The sequence below is a fragment of the Stegastes partitus genome, unplaced genomic scaffold, assembly GCF_000690725.1.
Source record: "Stegastes partitus isolate 25-593 unplaced genomic scaffold, Stegastes_partitus-1.0.2 Scaffold19, whole genome shotgun sequence".
In the NCBI taxonomy this organism is placed as follows: Eukaryota; Metazoa; Chordata; class Actinopteri; family Pomacentridae; genus Stegastes; species Stegastes partitus.
The window spans coordinates 179,898-205,035 of NW_007577750.1; the positions used below are offsets into that span (position 1 = coordinate 179,898).

At 40.3% G+C, this 25,138-nt stretch overlaps 5 protein-coding genes across 6 annotated transcripts in view; 3 read left to right on the forward strand and 2 right to left on the reverse strand.

The window, feature by feature from the left end:
• The window catches only part of mrpl16 (mitochondrial ribosomal protein L16), a 21,462-nt gene extending 6,999 nt beyond the window's left edge, over positions 1 to 14,463 (forward strand). Inside the window, exons 2-6 of one of the 2 annotated variants that reach the window (XM_008292523.1) lie at positions 10,317 to 10,494; positions 11,912 to 11,983; positions 12,367 to 12,515; positions 12,868 to 13,161; positions 13,978 to 14,463. In XM_008292523.1, the coding sequence (XP_008290745.1) occupies positions 10,425 to 10,494; positions 11,912 to 11,983; positions 12,367 to 12,515; positions 12,868 to 13,161; positions 13,978 to 14,169 (777 nt within the window). In that variant the 5' untranslated portion in view covers positions 10,317 to 10,424 and the 3' untranslated portion in view covers positions 14,170 to 14,463. Of the gene's footprint in view, positions 1 to 10,257; positions 10,495 to 11,911; positions 11,984 to 12,366; positions 12,516 to 12,867; positions 13,162 to 13,977 lie in introns of those variants that run through there. The other variant, XM_008292515.1, reaches the window with a different exon arrangement.
• On the reverse strand, positions 47 to 1,862 carry trmt10c (tRNA methyltransferase 10C, mitochondrial RNase P subunit). Its single transcript, XM_008292545.1, has one exon. The coding sequence runs from the start codon at positions 1,681 to 1,683 to the stop codon at positions 133 to 135; it is 1,551 nt and encodes a 516-aa protein (XP_008290767.1). The 5' UTR covers positions 1,684 to 1,862; the 3' UTR covers positions 47 to 132.
• txnl4b (thioredoxin-like 4B) lies at positions 2,138 to 5,451 on the forward strand. Its single transcript, XM_008292534.1, has 3 exons — positions 2,138 to 2,327; positions 2,429 to 2,580; positions 4,289 to 5,451. Exons 1-3 carry the CDS (start codon positions 2,196 to 2,198, stop codon positions 4,452 to 4,454), a joined length of 450 nt encoding a protein of 149 aa, XP_008290756.1. The 5' UTR covers positions 2,138 to 2,195; the 3' UTR covers positions 4,455 to 5,451.
• An 838-nt stretch (positions 14,464 to 15,301) lies between the features above and the next one.
• Positions 15,302 to 19,528, forward strand: cenpq (centromere protein Q). The gene is made up of 8 exons (XM_008292593.1): positions 15,302 to 15,672; positions 15,769 to 15,829; positions 15,947 to 16,058; positions 16,269 to 16,337; positions 17,336 to 17,465; positions 17,571 to 17,690; positions 18,485 to 18,559; positions 18,970 to 19,528. Exons 1-8 carry the CDS (start codon positions 15,574 to 15,576, stop codon positions 19,126 to 19,128), a joined length of 825 nt encoding a protein of 274 aa, XP_008290815.1. The 5' UTR covers positions 15,302 to 15,573; the 3' UTR covers positions 19,129 to 19,528.
• On the reverse strand, positions 19,468 to 23,588 carry LOC103365204 (C3a anaphylatoxin chemotactic receptor). The gene is made up of 3 exons (XM_008292580.1): positions 23,500 to 23,588; positions 22,400 to 22,531; positions 19,468 to 21,685 (listed from the first exon to the last, which is right to left on the reverse strand). The coding sequence occupies exons 2-3, from the start codon at positions 22,523 to 22,525 to the stop codon at positions 20,744 to 20,746; spliced, it is 1,068 nt and encodes a 355-aa protein (XP_008290802.1). The 5' UTR covers positions 22,526 to 22,531; positions 23,500 to 23,588; the 3' UTR covers positions 19,468 to 20,743.
• Positions 23,589 to 25,138: the final 1,550 nt, after the last annotated feature.

A 25,138-nucleotide genomic window follows, 5' to 3' on the forward strand; every position in this document is an offset into this window, starting at 1 on the left:
TCTTGTTGTTTGTAACTCTGTACTAGAACTCACATATTACACAGCACATATTACAACATTTTATTCATCATTTCTCAGTTTTCAACATTTCCTCAGACAGTGGTTCATAACAGTTAACAGTTTTTGCTGGATTCACTCATTCTGCCACCTCATTTTGTTTTTGCCTGCACTTTTTCTCGTGTCCATGTCGCTTTTAAATGATGTCCGTACTTTGGGTGCAGCTTGTTTGTTTTCTTTGTCACCGGCCTGTCCAGCCATTCTGTCCCCACCAAAGAACCCAGACTCGTTATGGGACTTGTAAGTACTCTGGGTTTTAAATGTCCTTCCGCTGTTTTTATCTTCAAATCTCATAGACCTGTTGGCTCCATCTCTTTCTCTATGATTTGTGACACTTGTAGCTCTGTTATTGGTCATTTGAGTCTGTGCTTCCTGTTGGTGGAAGCCATCATGCTTCCTTGTAGGCACAAATGTCAGTGCTTCCTCCCATTTCCCCGTATCCTTGAGTGTGAGCAAGATGCGGATCATCTGGTCCAGAGTCAGATTTTTGGCTCCCTTCGCCCACTGGAGGAACTCATCCAGTGGCAAGCGGGCTGTGGCCAGCTTCAGACGCTTGGCATTCGCCAACGACACGCCTGACTGAATCGTCCGGTCCACCAGAGCTCCGACGATGTAGACCTTGGTGTGGTCAAAGGTGCGGAGAACATTGGGGGAGTCTGCAGTGAGGTAGACGAGCTGCTCACGTGGGAACACGTTGACATGCTGCTGGTCAGTGCTGGTGATCAGCAGGCGGTCCCAGGCCTGTGCACCATATCGTTTGAGCAGCTCCTGCTTGTAGGGCCCATCTGGTTGTAGGTTGCAGAAGTGGAGGTGGAAGGGCTCAATGGAACGCCGGTTCCAACTTTCTGCTTCTGACAGCTGTTTCACTGTGTTCCTCAGCTCCCGCCTGGACATTTTGGAGTCATAGCTCATGTCAAACACCAGAGGCTGACCGAACTGCATGGCCTGAGCAGCCTTCCAGCCCAGCTGTCTTTCCAGAGAACGAGTCCAGAAGCGAAGGAGGAACACGTTTTTTAATTTGCATCCTTCCTCGTCATCCTCGTAGTTGTCTTCTCTCTTCTCCTGCAATGAAGCTTCCTCTTCAGCCCTCTTCTGCTGCTTCTCCTTCCGGGCCAGTTTGTAGCGCTCCTTGATAGCCAGGTACTTCAGGTAGCTCTTTGCGGCGGTCTTGGTGGCAAGCTTTTCCAGCGTCTCAACCTCCTCATTTGTCATTTCTTGAGGTACAAACTTCCCAGCTTGCCTCCACATGATAACCATGTCCCTGGTTGCCTCCAGTGAAGAACCATCCTTTCGATCACCTTCTGGTCCTGCCAAGTTTTCACCATCACCGCTTGCTTCCACTTCATCGTTGACTTGTTTCTCCTCAAATGCAGCTTGAGCTCTCATGACAGACTTCCATCCGTCCAGATCTAGTGTCTCTATTTGCTCGGATGTGTCTGTTTTTGTCTGGAGAGCATCTTTCCCCGCAGGATTCACTGTACTGAAGTGGTGAGCAAGGATGGTTGGTCTACGATGTCTGAGGAAACTGCTCACCGGCCTCTTGGCAACACCGGATGCCACAAAGTGACTGCATTTCCAGAGTACGTTACAGCCACGAGTAGTGAAGAGCCGTAGCATCGCCAACATTTACTTAGAACTGCGGTTGCGTCAAAATAATAAAACTAGGAAACACAGACTGTCGCTATGTTTTGCAGAAACAGAACAAAGTACGTTACCACCGCGGTTTTCCGGGGTCAGAAAAATATTACTGTCAACAGCAGCATCTTGTTAAACGTCCAAATACTCTCCAGGTTGTGTTCACGCGTGGCTATGTTCAAGTTTGTCAAACGTTTGGGGGAAGGTCACGTTGTCACACGGTGTCACACTATAATGCGTCGTAGTGAAAAGCAATACCTTGCTAACTGTCAGGTGCTAAATGTTTAGTAGGCTGAAAGTAACAACATGTTTCCACCAGTAAAATGTCAAATTAGCTTCCGTTTTCTGTTAAATATCGATATAAATTATAATAAAAGCACTTTCATTTCCGTTAATTTGTGTCGTCTCCGTTTCAGGCGGAGTTTTTCCTGTGTGGCAAAGCCTTAGTGACATAACTTCCTCCTGGTAGTAAAACGAGACAAGCTAACTTGTTAGCCTCGAAAATGAGTTTGTTTTTGCCCAAATTAACTTGCAAAAAAGACATAGATGAAGTCATCAAAGCGGTAGCAGAAAAAGTGGTCGTTCTTAGGTTTGGAAGAGACGAAGACTCAGTTTGTCTGCAGCTTGATGAGATTGTAAGTCGGACTGTTAACGTCTGTGTTAACAAGCTAGCGGCTGCTCAGTGATAATGCGACAACTCTGCTAATGCTAATTTGTCATTTCTGTCTTTTTGTAGCTGTCAAAAACTTCTCACGACTTAAGTAACATGGCGTCCATCTACATCGTCGATGTGGATAAAGCTCCCATCTACACGAGGTACTTTGACATCAGTTACATCCCCTCCACGGTTTTCTTTTTCAACGGCCAGCACATGAAAGTGGATTATGGGTGAGTAAACGAATAGTTTGTACTGTCAAAATGCTTCAAAACAGGATTAAAAATGACAATCGTTACTATTAATTATTCGAATAATTGTTTGGTCTGTTAAAGAAAGTCCACCTCATTAGATTTAATAGCTGAAACCAAAAGAAATTGACTGAAGGTGTTATAGATTACTAATTGCCAATTTATATCGATGACCAGGTTGATTATCAGAGTAATGGTTTCAGCTGCTGTGGTCTATGAAATTAAAAATCAGTGGAAAATGTCCATCTCACTGCTATAGACCTCAGTTTACTAAGTGCTTGCTTTGTCCAACCAACAGCCCACACCCCAGAGCTATTTAGCTTATGAAAGGCCAATGTTTGTATTTTAAGAGTTTGCTTTTGCATGTTTGCTTATCCCTAGAGCACTAACGCTAAAATTAGTAATACTATCACTAACGCCGGGTATATTTTACCCGATATAATAATCTGGATAAAACCTAGTTTTCATAAATTTTTGTAAAAGTACAACACTGTATGACAAACTGTAGTACTCTTCTTTAATTTCCCAATATACAATATCATATAAAATTTAAAAAAAAAAAAATGTACCATGGGGGACCCTATAAAAAGGCAGCAAAATTATTGAAAAATCAGGTAATCCTTATCGAGAAATTTCCAAACAGCAAAAATAATGGAGCTGGGAACTAGTTCTTTGTTCCACCCATTCCTGGGACATGTGAGCCTTGTCTGGTGAAGGCACAGTCTTCCTGCATCACTGACAACTGTGGCAGAGATTGATGAAAAAAGGCAATTTTTGAGAGGGGAAAAATTACCACATTTTTTTGACTACATGAATTTCCTTAGACAGACAACATACCAGAACCAAACTGTGCCTTCACCAGACAAGGCTCACATGTCCCAGTCCTACCATTTGTCATACAGTGTTGTACTTTTACATAAATTGATGAAAACCATATTTTATCCGGACTATTATATTGGGTAAAATATACCCGGCGTTAGTGATGGTGTTACTAATTTTAACGTTGGTGTGCTCAGTCAGGAATTTCACTGATTTTCTGGACATTTCTTTTTTTTTCCTCTGAGTGCTACAGCTTCACTTGTAGCTAGCTAGCTAAAAGCTTAGCTTTAGTAGAAAAAAAAAATCTGCGTAGCTAATGATTGCAGATGTAAATGAACATTAGCTACATGTTAATCACTTGTTAGCATTGCAGAGAAACTAGGCCTGTGACAGGATGACAGCTGTGGATGAAATGGGGCAGAGGATGTAGCCTGAATGTTGTTTCCCTTGAAAAGTGCAAAGAACGCCTGATTTCAACACACAAACACGAACATTGGGTAAATTCCACCCATAAAATATGTTACCCTCTATCACTAACGCCAGGTGAAAATCACCCGAACGCATGCCTCTTGAAAAAAACATAGATGGGAGGTGGGAAACAAACTTACCATTAATGACATCAATGAGCAGCCTGAAGCTACCCAAGGACCCATGCAACTCAGACAGCAGCAACACAATGAAAATCACATGACAAAAATCGTGCGGGTGAAAATCACCCGGTGTTAGTGTTCTAGGGTTAAAAGATATTTTTCAGAGTTTTTTTTACTACTTAAATATAGTACTTGAATAAATGTACTGCGCACCACTGGTAATATAAGAGCCATAGTCTCCTTCTAATGCTGATAATTCTTGATAATTCTTTGTCTTCCAGCTCCCCGGATCACACTAAGTTTGTTGGCAGCTTCAAGACCAAGCAAGATTTCATAGATTTGATTGAGGTGATATACAGAGGAGCCATGCGGGGGAAAATGATTGTCCAGAGTCCCATAGATCCTCAAAATATTCCCAAATACGACCTCCTTTACCATGGGATTTAGAATCAACACCTTCACTATGTGGCCTTATAACCAAAATGATTTGCATGGACCACCACTGGTTGATTAACAATTAGAAGTAGCTCAGCCACGAAGCGACTGTTTAAAGACAGTTCGATATGAAGTTTAAGTTCCTCAGATTTAGAGGCTTTAGTAAAAATGCTCATCTTCATATACAGAGAAAATTACTAGCAGTGCTTTGCATTTTACTTCTTGTCCTGCTGATAAACGTCCCTTGTTGTGTTTTTGAGCACTAGTGCTTATACTATGGAGCAGTATATTCATGTGTGGGCCCTCATTTTGTATGTAGGTGACATTCAAGCCAGTGGTTTTCTACGAGTCCACTAATCGACAGATAGCATGTCAAAATCACAAATGTGAAGGCACAATGCGAGCAAGCTAGTAAACATAGAAGTTACCAAACAAGTTGCAAACTTTGAACAAAAAGGAGTTTTACAAATGTTTTATGAAGTATATGCATTCAGTTAGACCTCAGGCATGTGCACAATTTATCCTGTCTGTTTACACAGACTATAAACAACCAAATGACTGTAAATCTAGTTTGTTTACAAGAAGATGCTACAGGGAAGTTTAGCATTGTTTTAACAGCATGCAGGAGTTTGGCAGGTTGGAAAATTTGAAATGTTTTCAAATTTAAGCTGTGTTGACTTGTGATGAATACACACCATATAATTGACTTTGTCATATATTCCATGCTAAAATTTATTCACAGCAAGACATTTTTATGAATGAAAAATATTCTGATTTTTCCACAACTCTACTGTTTTCTCAGCCCTTCTCCCCTTCTCTGTCATAGGTTTGATAAACGTGGCATTCTGATAAACAAGGTCCTGCAAATTCATTAAAATATCTTTTTCTTGTGAAAATGTCTAGTGCCAATTTAATGTTTCCCATGGAAAACAACTGTAGTTCTGCAGAGAGATGTAACTTATTTATCCAATGTACATGCCCTGCTGTTATAATAAACTTTGAACCATGATTTCTTTTTCCTTGTTTTCTTGTAGGCTTCATATATTTTGCAGTGGTCACCTCACAGCAATGTCATTGAGTTTTAAGGAATCACACTCAAAAACCAAAATCAGAAAGACCTTTTGGTATATCAAAATATAATTTAATAGCACCACAACCACCAAAATGACCAGAAAGTAAGATTGACAAGATTTATTGCAGCAATGTTTTGAAGTTTGTGGTATGGCAGTTTTAGCTTGGTGTATATAGTATAAGCATAATAAGCCAAGGGCTGCAAGGTGGCTTTATGGTTAGCACCGTTGCCTCGCAGCAAGAAGGTTGCTGGTGAGGACACCGGGATCTTTCTGCATAGAGTTTGCATGTTTGCAGCGTGGGTTTTCTCCGGGTTCTCTGGCTTCCTCCCACACAGTCCAAAAACATGTTGAGGTTAATTGGTGTTTCTAAATTGTCCGTAGGTGTGAATGTGAGTGTGCTTGGTTGTCTGTCTCTAAGTGTGGCCCTGCGATAGACTGGTGACCTGTCCAAGGTGTCCCTTCGCCCTAAGTCAGCTGGGTTAGGCTCCAGCCCCCTCATGACCCTAGTGAAGATTAAGCCGTGTATAGATAATGAATGGATGGATAATAAGCCCAAGTTCAGTCTTAGATGATAAAACAACAACCAGAACTCCTTGGATTCATACATTCTGCAGTTCATTCATTATCCATCATTCTGAGTCTAAAGGTGTATTTCCACATTTACACCTGCATCCACACTGTCTCTTCTCTCCTCTGATGAAGGCCTGGGTGCTGCATCTTGTAAATGAGCTGCACAGAAAACAATATCATCTGGTCGTGCTGATGACTTGTCAGTGTTCCCATTCCTTTCTTTCATCCAGACTGCATACAGAGAGTTGGACCTGTAGTCAAACTGTATTTAAAGACAGATGCATGGGAGTGAGTTAGAGGTAATATGATATAGTATAACAATAATAAAAAGTCATGGCTCACCTCTGACTGTTTCTCCTCTGTCTTGGTTTCTTTTGTTTGCTGTATTTTCTCTAAGTAGAGATATTGTGGTTATGCAAATATATACCTTTTCATGATAGATGTGACTTAGTTATCATTTTCAAATTACTTAAAATGTGTTTGCTCATAATTAATAAGAATTCTTACCTTTGCATTTAAAAGCAGCTGCAACACTACCACAGAGCAATACAACACTGATGACACCCAGAACAGGCCACTGCCACTGGATGCCACGACTTGTAGAGTTGTCTATAAACCCAATAAGGGAAGATATCTTGTTCACACCCAGCACCATGATATATACAAGCACAAGTTATCAGATGTTTACATTTTTTTTAGAATTATTTCTACCTGCAGCTTGTCTTGCTCCACTGTTCATGGTTCCAGAGCAAGGAAGACTGTGTTCCTTGTAGCTGTAACCCAGACTCTGAGTGTCCCTGCCCCAGAAGTAGTTGTTGGTGCGTAAAGGGAAAAAAGGAGCCATGTAGGCCTGAGCTCTCTGGGCCGGATGGACCTGGTCGCTGTCGGGGTAGGCCGCTTCACTGTGGTTCTGCAGCCATCTCTCGAGGAGCCTGACACCCATTTACACAGCACAGAGGACAGCAGTGAACTCAAATACTGGCTGTGAAGAGATTACTAAAGTGATTTTATTACAAGTGGCAGAGGACACAATCCAGAGTCATAGTTTTTGTGTAAAAATGCATTTCAAAGCTAATATAAAGCATTAGACTGACTTCCAAAAGTGCAGTTATATCATTACTACTTCCTGCTTTGTATTACTGTTCCTCTGCTGTACTTCAGCAGGTAAACACTGCCAGAAGAGGTTTAATACTAAGAAATTGTACCTTTGGAATACACCCACTCTGTCTAACACAGACTGCAGAAGTCACATAAATGCAAACCCTAAAACACATTTTTTTTGCACTAAACAAGAGCATTGTATCAAATACAGTCAAAACACCTGAATCCATCATTTATGACCTACTTGTCAATGAAGCTGTGATGCAGCATGAATATGGGGTCATTGGCTGCAGTAGGGACCAGAGACATTGTGCCATTCAGGTATCTGTGGACCAGGTTATGCATTGATGCATTCAGGTTCCGGGAATCACTGGGAAACTCAAAACCTGAAGGTACAGAGGAGCACCTTTGAAGTAGATCTACAATTTATTTGGCCTGTTTTTTGCTTATTTTATTACTGTATGATGTAAATACCTGACTTCTAAAAAAGGCAAATTGTTTAAATTCTTGAGGCAGAGATTAAATTCAAAAGACACATGTTATTAGTAAGAAATATAATTAGTTTAATAGGCAATTGAATCTACCTTCTAGCTTGTTCCGGAAGCTGTTCCTAGAGGTTTTGTCATATGGAGGGGTGTCAAAAAGCAGTGTTGCCATTGTGTCTTCAACATCAGCAGCGGTTGGGAGTGTTTTGTACACTGGATCCTTTCCGGGGTTGCGGATCAGATGAGCAGGACCAGCAGCATCAGAGTGAATACAAATTATACCAAGACTCTCCTGAAAGGGACATATGGTCTGTGGGGAGAAGACAGAGGAAGACATAAGTTAGAAGAAGAGGAAGCTTAAGCAACTGGAAAAGACATTGAGGGAGATCACACCTTCCATTTTGAGAAGAGGGAAGCGCTGTCTATGTGTCCGTCTTGGCCAACTCCCCCAAAGTATTCATTGGTGCAGATGTTGCAGTGGTTGGATCTGGTCCAGTCCCAATATGGGATGTAGAAATCCTGGTTCCCAGTGAGTTCCCTTATCTCTCTCTCAATAAAGAGTAGAAACACCCGGTGCCAGAAGATGAAAGCAGGGCCCCGGTGTGCAGCATTATTTTCAGAACCAGCGTAGCTCTTAGCAGAGTAGTAGTGCATCCATACATACAGATCATATACACTTGTGTTGTGAAATATATAGTTCCCCTCCACTGTTGTGTCATTGCTTGTAAGGATCATATAGTTACTGCTGGGGCTATGTTTTGCCTGATGCAGACTTGAGATAAAGGTCTCCCTCTCAGAATCATTCAGATCTGTTATCTCTTTCCTCTCCACATGGTGCCTTTGCAGACACTGGGGTCCTCTCCAGCCAGGGAGGCACTGACCACAGTCATATCCATCGTAGTTTCCCCAGCAGGTACACACTGAATCGTAAAAGACACGAGGCCAGTTCACCCGGTAGTCCACTGGTTTTGGAAGATCTCTTGCCGGATGTGGTGCACAGACTCCTCGCCCTGAGCTAAACCCACAAGGAGACCCATTCCAGAGGGGGCAACACATCCTGGTCTGGAGAGCCTCAGGTGTTGTGCAGGGACGTGGAAACTGAGCCTCCACCCCTCTGAGGCTTGTCACATATAAGAGAAACCAAAACAACTGGAGAAATAGCATCATGGTGTGGGAGATGGATTCCTGCACCACCTAAGTCCCCATAAAACATTAGGAGGACACAGCAAACTCACCAGCCTGTCAGGGACAGCTTTCTTTTAAAGGGTAAATGTCGCAAGTCTCCGATAGTACAGCTGCAATATTTGAACAAGTGGAATGTATGGACATTTCTGTGACGTCTCTGACTGTATATTTCAAAGATCTCTTACACAAGACTATGTGTTATATAACTGTATGGTCTGAGTGGTCCCTGTCCTCCACTATGGACACTGTTTTGTGGTTAATTTTTAAATTTACCTAAAAGTGCATGACAAAGTTTGTTTCACTTGTGTCAACACAAGATCCAAAACTTTATCTGGTTTGGTCAGAGTCCTGTGTGTTTGTGAGTGCATAACAAAGACAAAGAAAGATAAGAAAGAAAAAGAAAAATGTAACACTGGACATTGTATCCTGTGAAGGTATTACTCACTCATGGAGGTGAACAGCAGTCCGTTTCATGAACATGTTTCTAAACTGTCACTCACCATATGAGGTCTATCAGCATGTTATGGACTACCACGATGTAGTGGGCAGTATTACTGGTGTGTATGTTTTTAATGCACTTCATTCATGGCAGGAAACTTATTATCAGTTGCTCACTGTTGCACTTCAAATTCTCTCACATGTTGATACATATTCTTATTTTTATAACACAGAGGCTGTGCTCAAACCTGGATGGTAATCAGGTTTTTGTTCAAGAAAGTAAATTTAATCAAAAAAGAAAATGTTCACTTGCCTGACAGTTGTCTTGTTTTAAGTGGTTTTGGCTGCCCAGTAAGTCAGAGTTGTGTTAGATTTGAATCCATAACCTCAATTGCAATTGTATTGTACTTGTTACTTTATTTTGGGGCCCCAGTTTTAAAATTGCGCACCTGTTATTTTTTCAAGCATCAATAATTATAAACTTGGCGTCTGCTGGGGCCATTAAATAATGTGCATCTGCTGGAAACAGTTGTGTCTGTGCCCTCAGTACAGTTGTATTTATATATAGGTTATATTTGTATATTTCTTCCAATATCTGGACATAGAGAACACTTCAGGCTGCTTCCCGGGTTAGGTGATAACTTCCAGTTCTGAAAATATTTACAATTCTCAGAATTTATCTAAAATGTTGACATAGAACACAGTTTTGGGTAACTAATTAACTAAGTTTGAACAAATTCTGATTGGGTGGAGGAACACTGCTGTCTGAAATGACATGGCCTGAACCTGGTCTTTTGCATTACAATCAACCTTGGCTTTATCTCAATGACATAGTGGACATATGTATAGAACTGCATTGTGCTATATTTGACATTTTGCAACTATATGTGACCATTCATCATTGCATCAACGAAATTAAAAACAAAACAAAAGCACATGCTTTTATTGTGAAAAACCCTCCTACAGGCAGCATCTCTTCAAGTGGCAGGAAGCAGCTCAGCGATGGCAGCGACCTTGTAAAGAGCGTGGTGTTCGTAAAAACTTATCTAGTTAGCCGGCTAAAATGCTCTTATATGAGCCAGTCAAAGTGACAGTTTGGTGTTTATAGTGGCTATTTGAACGTTAGCATCATGTTTTCCCTCATGAAGGCAGCAGTCGGAGGATTGACCGGAGTGTGTCGAGTCCACGGTCACCAACACGGTAATGTAAGCTAGCTGACGTTAGGGTGACATTATTAGCTACTAAAGACAGTTTAGACAAAAATATATGTTTAACCTTCAGTCTCAAGAGCCATACTGCATAGTTACTATAAAAGAAAAAAAGATAACATTTAAAAAAATATAGTTTAAAAATGTGAAGAGCAGTGCTATAAAAGGATTAGCCTGAGCATCAATACATGACATAATGATAGTTACAGTTACTAATTGAAAAACAATACATAGAGCACGCAACACATTGGTTTAAAAAAAAAAAACAGGACATTGTCGCACTAAAATGGCAAAACTGCAATGGAAAGGCTACAGAACGACACACTGGTGACAAGAAAACAAGACAGGCTGAAGATAGCAAGGAGAACTTTACATCATGACAGAGCTGGCCACTAATAAATCATTTTTCTGCACTATTCTCGTAGTTTAATCGTAGCAACTGGACTTGCTTGAGTTTCTTGAAGACGTTTCACCTCTCATCCAAGAGGCTTCATCAGTTCAGACTGACTAGTTGGGAGTTCCACATACTTATATTCTTTAGGAGCCATTAACACTTGAGAAGACTTGATTTGACTTTAAGAAACTCAAGCAAGTCCGGTTGCTATGATTAAACTACGAGAACAGCCATGACCTGGATTACTGAGAATCTTCACAGACATTTTTCTGCATTATTCTTTGTGGAGACATACAGGTTTGAAAATGTCATTACACCACCTTTTTTTTGCAAAGTGTACACAATAAGCCTTTGACAATAAACTATATATATATATATTATGGTGGTTTAAAAAACAACAATATCTTTAAAAAGAAAAGTCTTGTAAAAATTCAATAAAAAAATAAATTATGTTTAAAAATATGGTGTCATGAAATGGAAAAATTCACACTAGATGTCATGTGAATTTTAGCATTAACTGTATAAGTCAACAGATAATCTAAACTGCATTATTACTTAACAGTGCCTAAAAGAAAAGAATTGAGAAGCATCTGTCTTGGTGCTTAACCAAGAGGGATACAGTGAAAGCACCATTTCAGACCAGCTTGGAATCAGCAAAAAGCTGTTTATTTCAGCCTTAAAGAAGAAAATGCAGTATGCCTCCACCACAAACCACAAAGAAGCAAAAAAAAAAAACCCGGAAAACAGGGATCACAGTGGTCAAACAATATTTCCAAAGCTGTAAAAGCATCAGCCTCAGACAAAGACAAGCAAACCTCGGATTTATATTTAAATAACTGTCTGTATAAGCTTCAAAGCACACATGATTAAGAGGTTTGCTTCTGAGTGGCAAAAAATTACACTGCAACTTACAGTTAGCAGCATTATATTGGTGATAACAGTTCTACTTAAGGCTGAGTTTTTCAAAACATCGTTAAAAGATGTGTCAAGTAATGTTTTTTTTTTTCCCACACAGGTACTTTGCACAGCCATTTGAAAGTCCTTGTTGCAGGCCTGAAGACAATTGAAATCCCTCCAGACTACAGTGGTAAGTATTCATCTTCTTGTCAGTCACTTGTGACTACAAATTTCTGCAATTTATATGTGTGGAGTTTGCATGTTCTCCCCGTGCAGCGTGGGTTCTTTCCGGGTTCTCCGGCTTCCTACCACACCATTCAAAAAACATGTTGAGGTTAATTGGTGATTCTAAATTGTTTGTAGGTGTGAATGTGAGTGTGCTTGGTTGTCTTTCTCTAAGTGTAGCCCTGTGATAGACTGGTGACCTGTCTAGGGTGTCTCCTGCCTTAGCCCTAAGTCAGCTGGGATAGGCTCCAGCCCCCTGGTGAGGATTAAGCGGTGTATAGATAATGGATGAATGGATGTTTATCTAATATGCCATGGTTCTTGATGATTTTTTTTTTTCCTCCGAAGATGTGGTGCTGCCAGCAAGACCCAAACTGAAGTTTTTGAACAAGGTGCCTAACTTAAAGAAGGCCAAGAAAGAAGCGAAGAAACTGTCGGATATTCGAGGCCCAACTACGGGAGCAGATACCTTCATTAAAGGACAATATGCTATTGTGGTGAGTGTGCCTGCAATCTGGGGCGTTTTGGGAACATCTGTAAATTGTAACGTCTATCGATAAGCAGATGTTCAATAAGTGATGCGTTTTTGCCTGTGACAAGGTGGGAGATGCTACCAGTCAAAAAGTTAGTCTGGAGCCCTGCAAAAAATCTTGATGACCTGTGAGTCAAATGTTATATAACTAAGATAATAACCTGACTTGTGAGGAAACTATCAGCATCATCTTTCCATCTAGCTTTCTCCTTCACACGTCTTCTAACTGTATTGGCAAGTGAAATAAACAAAGTAGTTAGTCAGACCAAAACATTTGAAGTGACTTCCCTCTTCCTCTGTTTCTTTCTGATGCTCAGGCCATGGGAGGGGGCTACCTCCATTGGGGTCACATAGAGATGATCCGTCTAACAATCAACCGCAAGATGGATGCCCGGACAACATTTGCTCAGTGGCGCATCAACAGCCCATATAAGCCCATCACACGTAAAGGTCTTGGTCAGCGCATGGGTGGTGGCAAAGGAGCCATCGACCAATATGTTACACCAGTTCGTTGCGGGCGTTTAATTGTGGAGGTCGGAGGAAAGGTGGAGCTGGGGGAGGTTCAGCATATCTTGACTGAAGTGGCAAAGAAGTTGCCCTTCCCCGCCAAGGTGAGGTCTCAGATACAGGCCACGTTCAATACATCTGTCGCTGTCTGTAGTGTGAAATGAGCTGCCATGTGTCTGTGTGCTACTGACAGCCTGAGCTCCTTAATACTCGTGCCAGACACTGTGACGTCTGTATTTGGCATACCATGTAAGAGGGTACTTCAAAAAGTCCTCAGCCTTTGCCTTTTTACAGGAGAAAGATTATTCTTGCATTATTTTTCAACATAGTCTCCTTTAACTTTAATGCACTTGGTCCAGTGATGTTAAAGCTTCGCCATCCATTTGTGGAGAAGGTCACATCTTGAGTCTCAAGATACTCGTCAACATCATGGATGTCGTCATCATCACTATAAAAATGTCGACTTTGCAAGTAGGATTTAATTCTGGGAAACAGAAGTTAGACGATGCAGGTTGGGTGACTAAGGTGCATGAGAAAATGACACATCAACTCGTGTATAAAATAGTGGTTAAAAAAAAAAGTAACCTATTAACCTTTATGACAGTAGGACCTATTGTGGGGCTGTTGTGTTGGACTACTTAATTTTATCTGGATTTGACCAGTAAACTGACAGCAGATTGTAAACAAAAGTTCAAGAAAGACTGAACCAGGCAGGGACATTTGTGGAATTCTAACTTACTCTACAAGAGAGATGACTTCCTATAATTCTCTGTTGAAACCTCTCAGCAATTGTTCTTGTTGCAATTAAAATGCTTTAGTGCCACTTTAGTTGTCAATGATTTAACTGTTTTTCTTTTTTCTTTCACCATAATTCCCTTGCGTTATATTTCTACAGCCTTAATGTTATTTCTTTATTTCAGGTAATGACCAGAGAGAGTCTAGCAGACCTGCAAGAGAAGCAGGCTGATATGAAGCAGAACAACCAGAACCCCTGGACATTCAAGCAGATAGTGCAGGGCAACATGCTGGGTATCAGGAGGGTGCTCAGCCCCTTCGACCTGAAGAACCATGGACGATTCTCAGGCAAATTTCACTACCCATGGAGGGTGTGACAAGCCTGAGGGACAGAATACAGTATTATACTGTAGACCACATTCAGACCACACCATCGAAGAGACAACCAGAATTTTGAAATGCTCCAACTTTCACTCATATCTGGAAATCTTTTTTGTTTTTCATGCAACCATATTGATAGGCTCCAGCCCCCCGCGACCCCAGTGAGGATTAGGCGGTGTATAGATAATGGATGGATGGATGCAACCATATTTTGACAGTTTATTAAAGCGGTGTGTTTGTTCTGTTTCTGCTTATAAAACCAATAAATTCGATTATGTGTTTCAGTTTCACATGGTGGTTTGAGTTATTGAGTACGTGAGTTTGATAGTCATTCTGTCTAATCAGCAGCAAATAAAATGTGGAAAGAGTGAAAACTGTACTGTAGCTGTATAGTGCGTAAGAAACAAAAAACTAAATTGCTTAAGCATTTATGCTTTCTGTTGTAAGTTACATAATTTTATACCAGCACAATGCTGACTTGTCATTTTCCATGTAAAAACTAATACTGTATGTATACATACAGTATTAGTTTGTTGTATAGTTTGTATACAAACTATACAACAAAGACAGTAGAGAAAAGGTTTAATGCTTAGAGATTTTTGTGGCAGTTTCTTATTCCAAAAAGAATTTCCTTTGTGCTGTACTCAGAAATGGTGTTTTGTAGATATAAAGACTTTGTACACCCGTTTAAACACAGCCAGGTTTACATCAGCATTTCTGCCTGAGTCTGAAGCTTATACTAACACTATCATGTCATTGCTACAAAAACACATGGTTTCCAGAAAGTAAGGAGGAAACGGTATTAAATTGAAAAAAAAAAAAAAAAAAAAATCTATGTCGTTTCCTAAAATGGCTACAGCGACAGATGTTGAGTTAGCCCTGCATTCCTGTTGCAGGTGAGTTTTTTTCTTTTCCTTTTAAATCTTAGCCGGTGATTCATTTGAGCTATTCTTTTTTATTTGTTGGAGGGCCGCCATGTTTCTCGATATGCAAATGCGCTGATGCTTTAGTATCTGTTTGGCAAGTTTGGCTATAATTATGATGGCAATTCTCAGTCTATGGGCGGAACAGCTGCCTGACAAGCGTTACTCCGGGTTGAATTGCTTTTTTAACGCATGCGCATTGTGGACGTAACTTCGAAAACAGCAGCGCGAAAAGCAGGTCGGCAGCCAACAACATTTCTACCTTTGGAGTGTCGGTACCAAAATATGTCATATTGGAGTTTTAACGTTATATAACGTGTATTTTTGTCCCATGTTGTCACATTTAGAAAGCTTCTGTTTTTTTTAGTTTTAGTATTTTCGGTTTATAAACGTTAGCTTAGCCAAACGTCGCTGCTTTGCCTTAGCTGCATTAACGTTACCTTTGTTATGTATTAACCTTAATGCTAACTAGCTAATATGAAGCCTGCTCGAGGGTCTAACCGGGCCCCAACAAACGCACCTACGGTCAAAAACAGGAAAAAAACTGATAATACACAGGAAACAACAGCGAATCAGGTAAGATGAGGTAAACTCTGCTGTTGTCTGGACTGCTCTGTAGGCTCAAGTTAGCCTGTTGCTTCCTCCAAACGCTTAATAAGGTTTCTACTGTAGGACCAGAAGCCCATTAACGGTCACAGTGCCAAGAAACCAAAACCAACAGAGAAGAGAAAAGGTGAGGACAGCTCTTGTAGCTTTTTAGTGTTCCGATCTTAAAGGGATAATATGCAGCAAACTGTATGATTTGTTCCTTTCTGTTTTCTTGTGTTGCTCCTGTCCCTAATTCTGATAGCTGAAGACAGCTCATCTTCAGTCCCCAAGAAAGTCAAAGCTCAGGACAACTGGAAGCCCATGCTCAGGTCCTCGATCATCGCTCTGGAGAACATAATGGACTTAGCAATACTGTGAGTTCACTGTGTTAATTTATAGCTGAGCAGCTGAATTCCTTGTAGAGCTGCTATTGAGACTGTAGAAGCAGTATGCTCGGATTTATAGCACATAATGTGAACTGTCATTCATTTAAGCTTCTTGTTGACAAAACATGGAGCCGCTACACTTAGTCAATGAGTCAAAATTTGCCTTGTGAGGAGACTTTCTTTTTAATGTGTTCACAGTGCAGCTCTTCCTTTGAGGCGGACAGAGAAGAAAGAGAGCCAGGAACATCTGAACATAATGAAAAACAGGTGGGCAATAGGTCTGACATTATGATGAAACTAAACCTTAGTTCTTTATATCTAAACATTACTAACCTTTATGTAATTAAATCAAATTAAGTAAAATCTCAAGTTTACTATTTTACGAGACTGTGATAAAAATCTGTGGACCCAAGGATGCTAGTTGGTAAAGTGCTTTTGGTCCTGTTGTGCATATTGCGCTGACAAAATAAGTGTAGGTAATCAAGCCTAAAACTCTCTGAGCCTGCTGATTTTCAATTTACATATTGCACTAATTTTCCAGAACAAAATGCCCAGAATCAAGAAATGAATTTACATTTCTAGACACAACTGAAATACATACTTAATCTTCATGGAACTTAATTCATGACAGCTTAATTTATTGTGTGCCAGAGAACACATGTAGGTATGTGGAAAGTCTTGTGCACAAAAAACATATTTTATCAATTTCCTGCATTTTATTTATTTTTTTATTATCGACTGGTTATAGAGCTGCATCACTTTAAGAACTGGACTTTATCAGTCTACACTGGAGAAGCTGGGCATGATTAGATGTGATAATGCTTGATATTTTTGGGGTGGTTGAATGTGTTTAGTTACTGTTTTTTTGTGCAGCTAAATAAATGTTAAGCTGCAAGTAACTAAAGGGCACTAATGTACTTTACAGTTCTTGTGTGGATTTAAGTTATCTCAGTAGCTTTTGTCTCTTCACATACCTTTGTGAGTCATTCCTGACTTGATGGTGTGAAGATAAGAGCTGTTTGTGTGTGAGTGGGTGTGCGCTTGCATGTGTGTACATGTATGATACAATTCCAGTGAAAGTTGATGAAACACATCCAAGTACTACCCAACTGTCCAAATCCTCATTTGGGTCCTTTTCTTGATTCAGACATCACTTTTTCAGATATTAATGAAAAAATATATTTGATTGTCAAGAAATGTCAAAGTTGCAATTTGATTTTAGTTATTTTGTCTTTTTCTGATATATTTCCCAAACCTTTTTGCAGGTTCCTTGGTCAATGTGCACAGCTCAAAGTTCCAGTGCAGAAACAGAAAAATCTGGAGCATTCATCTCAGCGCCATCAGGAGGAGACAAAGAAGTCAGTGGTTGGAAAGAAGACTCTGAGCACCCTTGAGGTGAGAGAATCTGTAGGATTCGGGTGGACTGTGATGCTTTCACTGTGAATTTTCAAGATTGAATCTGTTGGATAATTTTTACCAGATCATTTTTTGTGTTTCCAGGAAGATTTGAGGGCTGTAGTCAGTGCTCTGGAGAAGACAGAAGAGCAGACTGTGTCATTACAGCACTCATGCAGTATGCTTAGAGACCAGGTGGAGGAGGAGGAGGAGAAAGCTAAACAGGTGCAAAACATTGGCACAAGCATTCAAAAGTAAAAATGGTGTTATTTTTTTTTCTTTTGTGAGTCCCACGTCACTATGCTGCTCTATAATTGGTTGTAATAGATGTAAACAAAGTTAAATTAGATTTATTTGTTATAACTGCAACTATTGTAAAGAGTTTTTAAAATGTGTTTGGATTTTAAAAAAAACAAAAAAAAACTGAAATGAGTGGAGAAACACAACATAATGCAGATGGCTTCCTCACAGGTGCACTGCAGTTAAGCTATTAACATCCAATCTACTCTATGGCATGTATAACAATGCTGAGTAGTAGGCCCAGCATATTGCCATTTTGTATCAAGATGGTAAGAGAAAAATGCTTTTTTTTAGCGTAACTCTAACTCTGAGAAAGGTATCCATAGGATTGTGTCCCATTAAATAGACCTTTTTTTTTTTTAAAAAAACTGCTGTTGATGTCAGAATTGAGGTGACTCAATAGCAGAAGTGGTACACTGCATTTCTCCACATTAATTTCAGGCAGTTTGACATAAGGGTGTCTAGACATTTTCTTGCTAATTTAGTTGAACAACTTGGTGAAATGTGGCTGCTTGTGGCTATTCTGTGGAACCTGGCATAATGAAAGCTTGAGAAGTTAAGCCAGAGTCCTAAGCACAGGAGATGTCAATTAAATATTTCAATGAATAATGTCAAAACAGGTATTTGTAGTTTTTCATTAACCTCAACCTTTAGATGGAACAGGTTAGGGTTAGGAAGATATAAAATTACTCAGTTCCTGTCTTCCTGTGTTCACTCAGATTTTACAGACAATTGAACAAACAGTTCTCAACCTCCCCCGTCTTCCGCTACAGAAAGATGGCATATCATTGGAGGTAAGCAGAGCATAGCACAAAACACACTTTCACAATATCTAGCATCTGCTTGACTTGACCACATTGTGCAACAGCTACTGTCACTATTAAAGGCATTTGTTTCATTCCAACAGTTTTTTTTTTTTTTTTATGAATAAGCTGTGAAAATGTCTGAGTGAGCACTTCCTCTGTAATGCAACAGGGAAGTCTAAACATGCTCTGTGGTGCAACTACTTAGTTACATTGTGAAAAAAATATGAAATGAGTCTTGCAAAATGCATAGAGAGAACATGACATTCAAGTTTAGTGTAGTCTTGTTGATCTAATCAACTACGCCACAAAGCTTTTTTTTTGTTTTAGTTTCAGAGAACATTTTACAAAACACTGACACAAACCTCCACATTTACTATACTACTTTCTGTTTTCCTCAGGCTAGATTGAGAAAGATTATACCAGACAGTCACTCTGAGACCACTGCCCGGAAACTAGGAGAAATCCTGCAGAAATCGGAGGCAGTTCAGGATGACCAGGTGCTGCTTCTACAGGCACACAAACATGCTGATCAGCTCTTCAGCCAAACTAAACTGTGATGCAACCAGTTCAGAGGGGATGCAGCCAAAGTTGTCCTTAAACTAGGTTACATTTTTTTTTAAAAAGGAAATTGACTAATGAAAGTAGTTTCAACTTTTCACACCTAGTTGCTTTGATGTCCGGAGCACTGTTTTCTTGGTATTAACTCTACTTTCACTTGTGTGGTTGCTTTTGTGGTTTATTTCTGCTTATAGTGCACAAAAAGTTATTCTCATTCTGCATCCTGTTTTTCCCTTATGCTGCCTTTTCACAGCTTTAACTTAAATAAGAATGGACTGGTCCACTATGGATGCATTTGTCTTGCAATGAAAAGAAAGCTCAGGTGTCAAACTTCCCTGTTGTCATTTGAGGGTAAATACCAGGACAAAAAACTTTATTAAAAAATACTGTACATGCAAATAAAGACTCGTTGCTTTTTCAAATGAAATTATACACTCTGTAAACAAATATAAACTGAGGGCTAATACATGTCTCAAACACATCAGGATACATTTTTAACAATAAAATACTAGGCATGCTTGTATAGACAAAAACTGTGAACAAAGACAAGTCCAGTCATTGACCTGGTACATTCAAAATGAGATAAGCATCCTGCAACACATTTACTTCATACTCGTCATGTTGTGAGCCTACAGGCTTGCAGTACATTCAGTGGGTTATTAGGTACAACTAAATTGAGATATGTAAGCAGTCCAGACATAAAAAACATTTTCCTGCCTCAGCAGTACTCAAAGCGCTTTGCAGTGTTTTTTTGTTTACCTTTTCACACTCACACATTGGGAGGAACTTCGGATTCAGTATTTTGCTCAAGGACACTTTGGAATGTGGTCAAACCACCAATCACCAGTATGCAGGGTATTAACAGACTGAAGTATCACTTGCGTCTTTGGACCTGGCCCATACTAAGACAGTTCATGCAAGCTAATGATGCATTAACTTCGAGGAATCCATGTAAAAAATGTTACCTTGGAGCCAGGAACCAGGCAATAAAATGATGTCATTGGTTTATATTTTACCATGAAGGTTTTTCCTGCCTATGGATCAGTAGACAAGATGAATTAATTTTTGTTGCACATTAGGACCCTGCCTTTAGCATTCCCAAACAGAAGCAGTTTCTTGTTCTAGATGAAAGAAGAAACCTGGCCTGAATCATTTTTAGAGGAGTTATATGTTCTTACTTTTGCATTTTTGTGTCCTGACAAATCATGGGATGTTGTCTTTAAACTATTATTATTTTTTGTACAAAGGCTTCCCCATCAGAGGCAATCCCCATACTCAAAGTGCTTGCTCACTAAAGAAATACCAAGTGTGTGCAGTCAGAGATCCAATTAAGATCACTGTATTTATAGTCAAATCACTCACCATGATCACATCTCTACTTGTAAAAAATGAAGACAGCCATCTATTTCTTGATGGTCTGTGACTTTCAGGCTCATTAGGAAAACATTGGCATGAAGTACAACCGCTTTCCCTTTTAATAACATCCATATTTTATTTACACAGCTCAGTTTTAGGTGAGTTGAGGAGTTTGCACAAACTGAGAAATTGGCTATTTCAAAGTAATGCTGAGTTAAAATTTGAAATCAAAATATCAAAACATTGTGGACATTTCTGCTACATCTGCGAGTTCTTAAGTGACTTCCTTCGTATGGAGTCAATGGAGTCGTCATTAAAAAGTCGTTCAATAGTGGAGACAACTGAATCTTTGATTGCACGGCTTAAGCCTCTGGCAGCAAACACATACAGCACTGGGTTCAGAGCACTCTTTACGTACACCAAGAACAGAGATATGTATTTGCCATAAAGTGCTGGTTTATATAGTGCAGAATCTTGTTTGCTGGCCAGAGCCAGCAGAAACCGACAAACAAAATAGGGCACCCAGCAGGTAAGGAAGAGGAGCATGGTGAAAAAGAGCACGTGGTACATCCTGGTCATCCTGCGGGTATTTGAAGGGGCGGAGGAGGAGGTGGGTGTTGGGGGCACTGCTTGCTTAATGGTGAGCAAAACAGCCAAATTACTTCCCAGGAAAACCAGCAGGGGCAAAATGAAACCTGCTACAGTTTCTGTGACAAACAAGCCCGTGTTAAACGTGTCACTCTCCAGGCACTGGTGAGTCCCATTGATTTCCTTCAGGACAGCGAGGTGAAGGTAAGGGACAGACAGGATGGTAGCTAGCAGCCATAAGAGGCCACAGGCGAGAGGAACAGCCCAGGAGGGCCGTCGCAGTCGAGCCCACACAGGCCTCAGCAGGCACAAGCATCGCTCCAGAGCCACAGCACAGAGGAGGAAAGCGGAGGCGTACAGTCCAAGGCCCCGCAGGAACATAATCAGGTGGCAGAAGACTCGACCAAACGGCCAGCTGTAGTTGTGAATGACGTAGCCCAGCATAAGGGGGGTCCGCAGGAGCAGCACCAGGTCAGCTATTGCCAGGTTCATGACGTAGACGCGGAAACTGCTGGCAGCACGTGTTTCCTCACCACTGCCTCTACGCACCAGGTGACGGCGACTCCGCAATCCAAGTGCCCAAACCACCAGCCCGTTCAGAGGTACGCCCACCTTCAGGTAACAAGAGAACAGCCATCAGTTACATTCAGCTTGACAGGATTAAAAGCAATAGCTTGACATGTAACACACTAAGTTGCTTTCTTTTTCCCCTAGTGAGAAGTGAAAGACTGATACCATTCTAATGTTTGGGACCAAAGAGGAAGTTACAGCCAACAGCTAACTTGACTCTGGTCACATGTATAGTCATCCTTAACTCACCAATTAACATGTTATATGTCATTTATTTGGCCAGTCTACAGGAAATAACTGCTCTCAATCAAGAGATGGTCTCACACGTAAACCCCTGTAAATCAAGGGATGAGACAAACAAGGTGTAACATCTTAATTATTTTCACTTTCGTGCATTTTGTGACCTTTGGATGGGAAAAGGCTGGCTGTTTCTCTCTGCTTTCCGTCTTGATGGCAAGATAACCAGCTTATATGTGTTGAACTCTACCTTTAAAATAGTAATAGTACATTCATTACATTTATTATAAAGATTATGTTGTATATTCAGAGATTCTCCCCAAGTTCAACTGACAGATTTAATCAGTGGCCCTAAATAAGGATTATTTCCAATAACACCCCATAACAAACAACAATACCCCAGCTAATTACTATACACCATTATGCGGCCCCCTTTGTCAGTGTTTCAGTCCTATGTGCAGTGATAGTTTACAATATTTCTGGCACAGACTGGCTCTGGAGTCATGCAGGATTTCTTACCAGGAAGATGAGCAGGGTAACTATGATTTGAACTACTCTTGAACCATCATTCTGCCAGGAGCTGCTGGAGCCACTCACGAGCTCCTTTGCTGCATGTGTTCCATTCATATCAGCCATTGAAGTCATGTCAAGCTGCAGATGAACAGAAACACAACAGACATTCACCTTATGTCACATATACACAAATGCTGTGGATTTTTTTTCTGTGTAAAATTTTGCTTCAAACGTGTGACGCAACAAAAGAACAACAATCCATTTTGAAATCGACAAAAACGGAAGATATGTAACATGCATGATTGCATCTAAATATGTGTTTCACATGTGTTTCTTGTGAAAAAATGGAGACAAGCAAGTGTCCACATCACATACCAACATGACACCACAGACTTCCTTCCTACCTACTAGTTCAGCTTTCATTATTGAAAATTGGAACTGTTCTGTGTTTGAGATAACATTAAAAGATCACATTTTCAATTGGTTTTATACAGCAAAGCAAGTGCAGCACTGCAGTCGTGTCTCATCAGCACACATGTTTTTGTCATTTAAGAAGACTTTAATTTTTATTATTTACTGAAGCCCATAACCACAACCTGGCTGTCTGTAAACCATATTCTTACAAAATCTAATGGTTAACCATGCAACGGGCAGCTTTTTGTACCCACGCAGTTTGACCATGTGATGGTGCTTCTGCCCCATAGCGTGGTTAATAAATGCACTCACTCATAAAAACACAACAGCACCTGGGTCAGGTGTTCTAAGAACAATAATGATGAAGGAGACAGGAATCTGTTAGGTGAATATTTATGCAGCCTCGGGGTCCTGCCTGAATGTACATCTAGACCAGGCCTGTTTGTGGGCAACATTAATACATTCCTGTATGAATCAACACACCTCCTTTAGTCCACACAGAACAGCAGCACGGACATGTGCCAAAGTTGCTGATAGCAGTTGGGTTTAGTGATTCAAATATCAAACTTCCCCAGAATCTACACTAACCAAGAAGTTTAGGAAGCAGGATTTACAAGCTGTGTCACCAAGGCAGTGCTAAAAAAAAGCTGCTTCCCACTGTTTAAAGATAATTTAAATAGTTTGCTTCTTACCTCCTGTATTTGCCCTGTGTGTGGAAGAAATGGAGCTGCAGATAAAGTCAAAGGGAGTGCCTTCTAGCTGGTATAACTCTGACTGCTATAACAATAATCTCTCAATCACTCTCTCTCTCTCTCTCTCTCTCTCTCTCTCTTTCCTGTGTGTGATTGCAACACACACTCCTTCCTATAAGCATATCTGCAAGCATCAGAGACTTTAGTTTCGTTGATAATATTTTTTATTGCAAGGTGAATGTAATTTCCGCTTTATCGAAACAGATTTATCAGATGTTCTACACGTAAGAACTGACCGTTAGAATCATGAAATGGCAAAGGGACCCGAGATAACTTTAAACTGATGTAGGATTTGTTTCACCTCAAAGCTAGTAAGCATTTAAATGTTCAAGAGGTAAAATTTTTTTTTTCTTTAAGATTTTAATGATTTCATAAACAGTGATTCTGTATGCAGCTGGGTAACTCGTGAAACACATTCATGTTCTCTAATTTGCTACTTTATTCCTGTTCATCTAGTTCCACATTATTTAAGCAAAAAAAAAGTAGAAAATAGATGTGACAGGGAATTAAAGAAAAAGGGTGACATTAGCTTTAGCTGTCTTTGAGTGTAGGATGTTTGCATTTGCACATTCAGTATCTTAGACTCCAATAAGCACCATATTTACCTAATTTGTTTTCAGATATATGACTCTCCATTTATGTCTGCCTCATTGTTTTGCACTATTGCAGTTCGGGAAGTTAAGAGTCAAGGATGACATAATCAGAGTACGGAACTGTTTTAAACACCAGAAAGAAGTGCTCACACTCGAAGTTTTAACGGTCGGCATGCACTTAGATTATAAATACACTTACAGTCTTTAAAGGCATAGTCGCCATTACAGCTTGATCTGATCATGTTGAAAGCATGTATGTACACACTGACCAAGACTGGATGTAAGTGATATATAGACAGCGACAGTGAATGTCTAGTGTCTTATCTCAGACGTGCATTATGCAAAACTTGCTGGTTGAATAATCCTGAAAAAACGCTCTCTCATCTTGCCTGTACTACTGTGTATGTACAGCACAATGACAATAAACTTGATTTGATATATAGCTGAGTCCTGTTTTTGATGTCAGATAACTTCAAACAAGATGGGATCCTTGAGCTATTCTGGAGCAGGTTTTTTGCAATGTGGCAGGGCATATAGTCCTGCTAGGGGATGCTGCTGAGATGTCCCTACTGTCCTTCTCAGACTTGATGATGAAATATACATCATGTGGGCCCTCCGCAGACCCTCGAAGAAAGCATGATTTGGATCTTAGTATTTTTTTTAAGAACCCCGTTTGATGTAAAAACAGCCTCAAGATAAATGAACTCCACAAGTTTGTGCAAAACTCCGACGGTGTTCCAAAGAACTTTTTGTAATGTCCACAATGTTAGTCTTTCTCCGTCCTCAGATGGCCCCATACATGTTCAGTACAGTTGAGCTCTGGTGACTATGAGGGCAAGTGCATAATAATCAGCACTCCTTGGTCTTCAAGTACTTCTTGCAAAACTTTGAGGTGTGTTTGACATCATTAACCTGCTGCAACATGAATTTGATTTGCCTGATAGTGCTTTGAATACAACTGATCCAGCTTCTGCAAACTGTTTTCG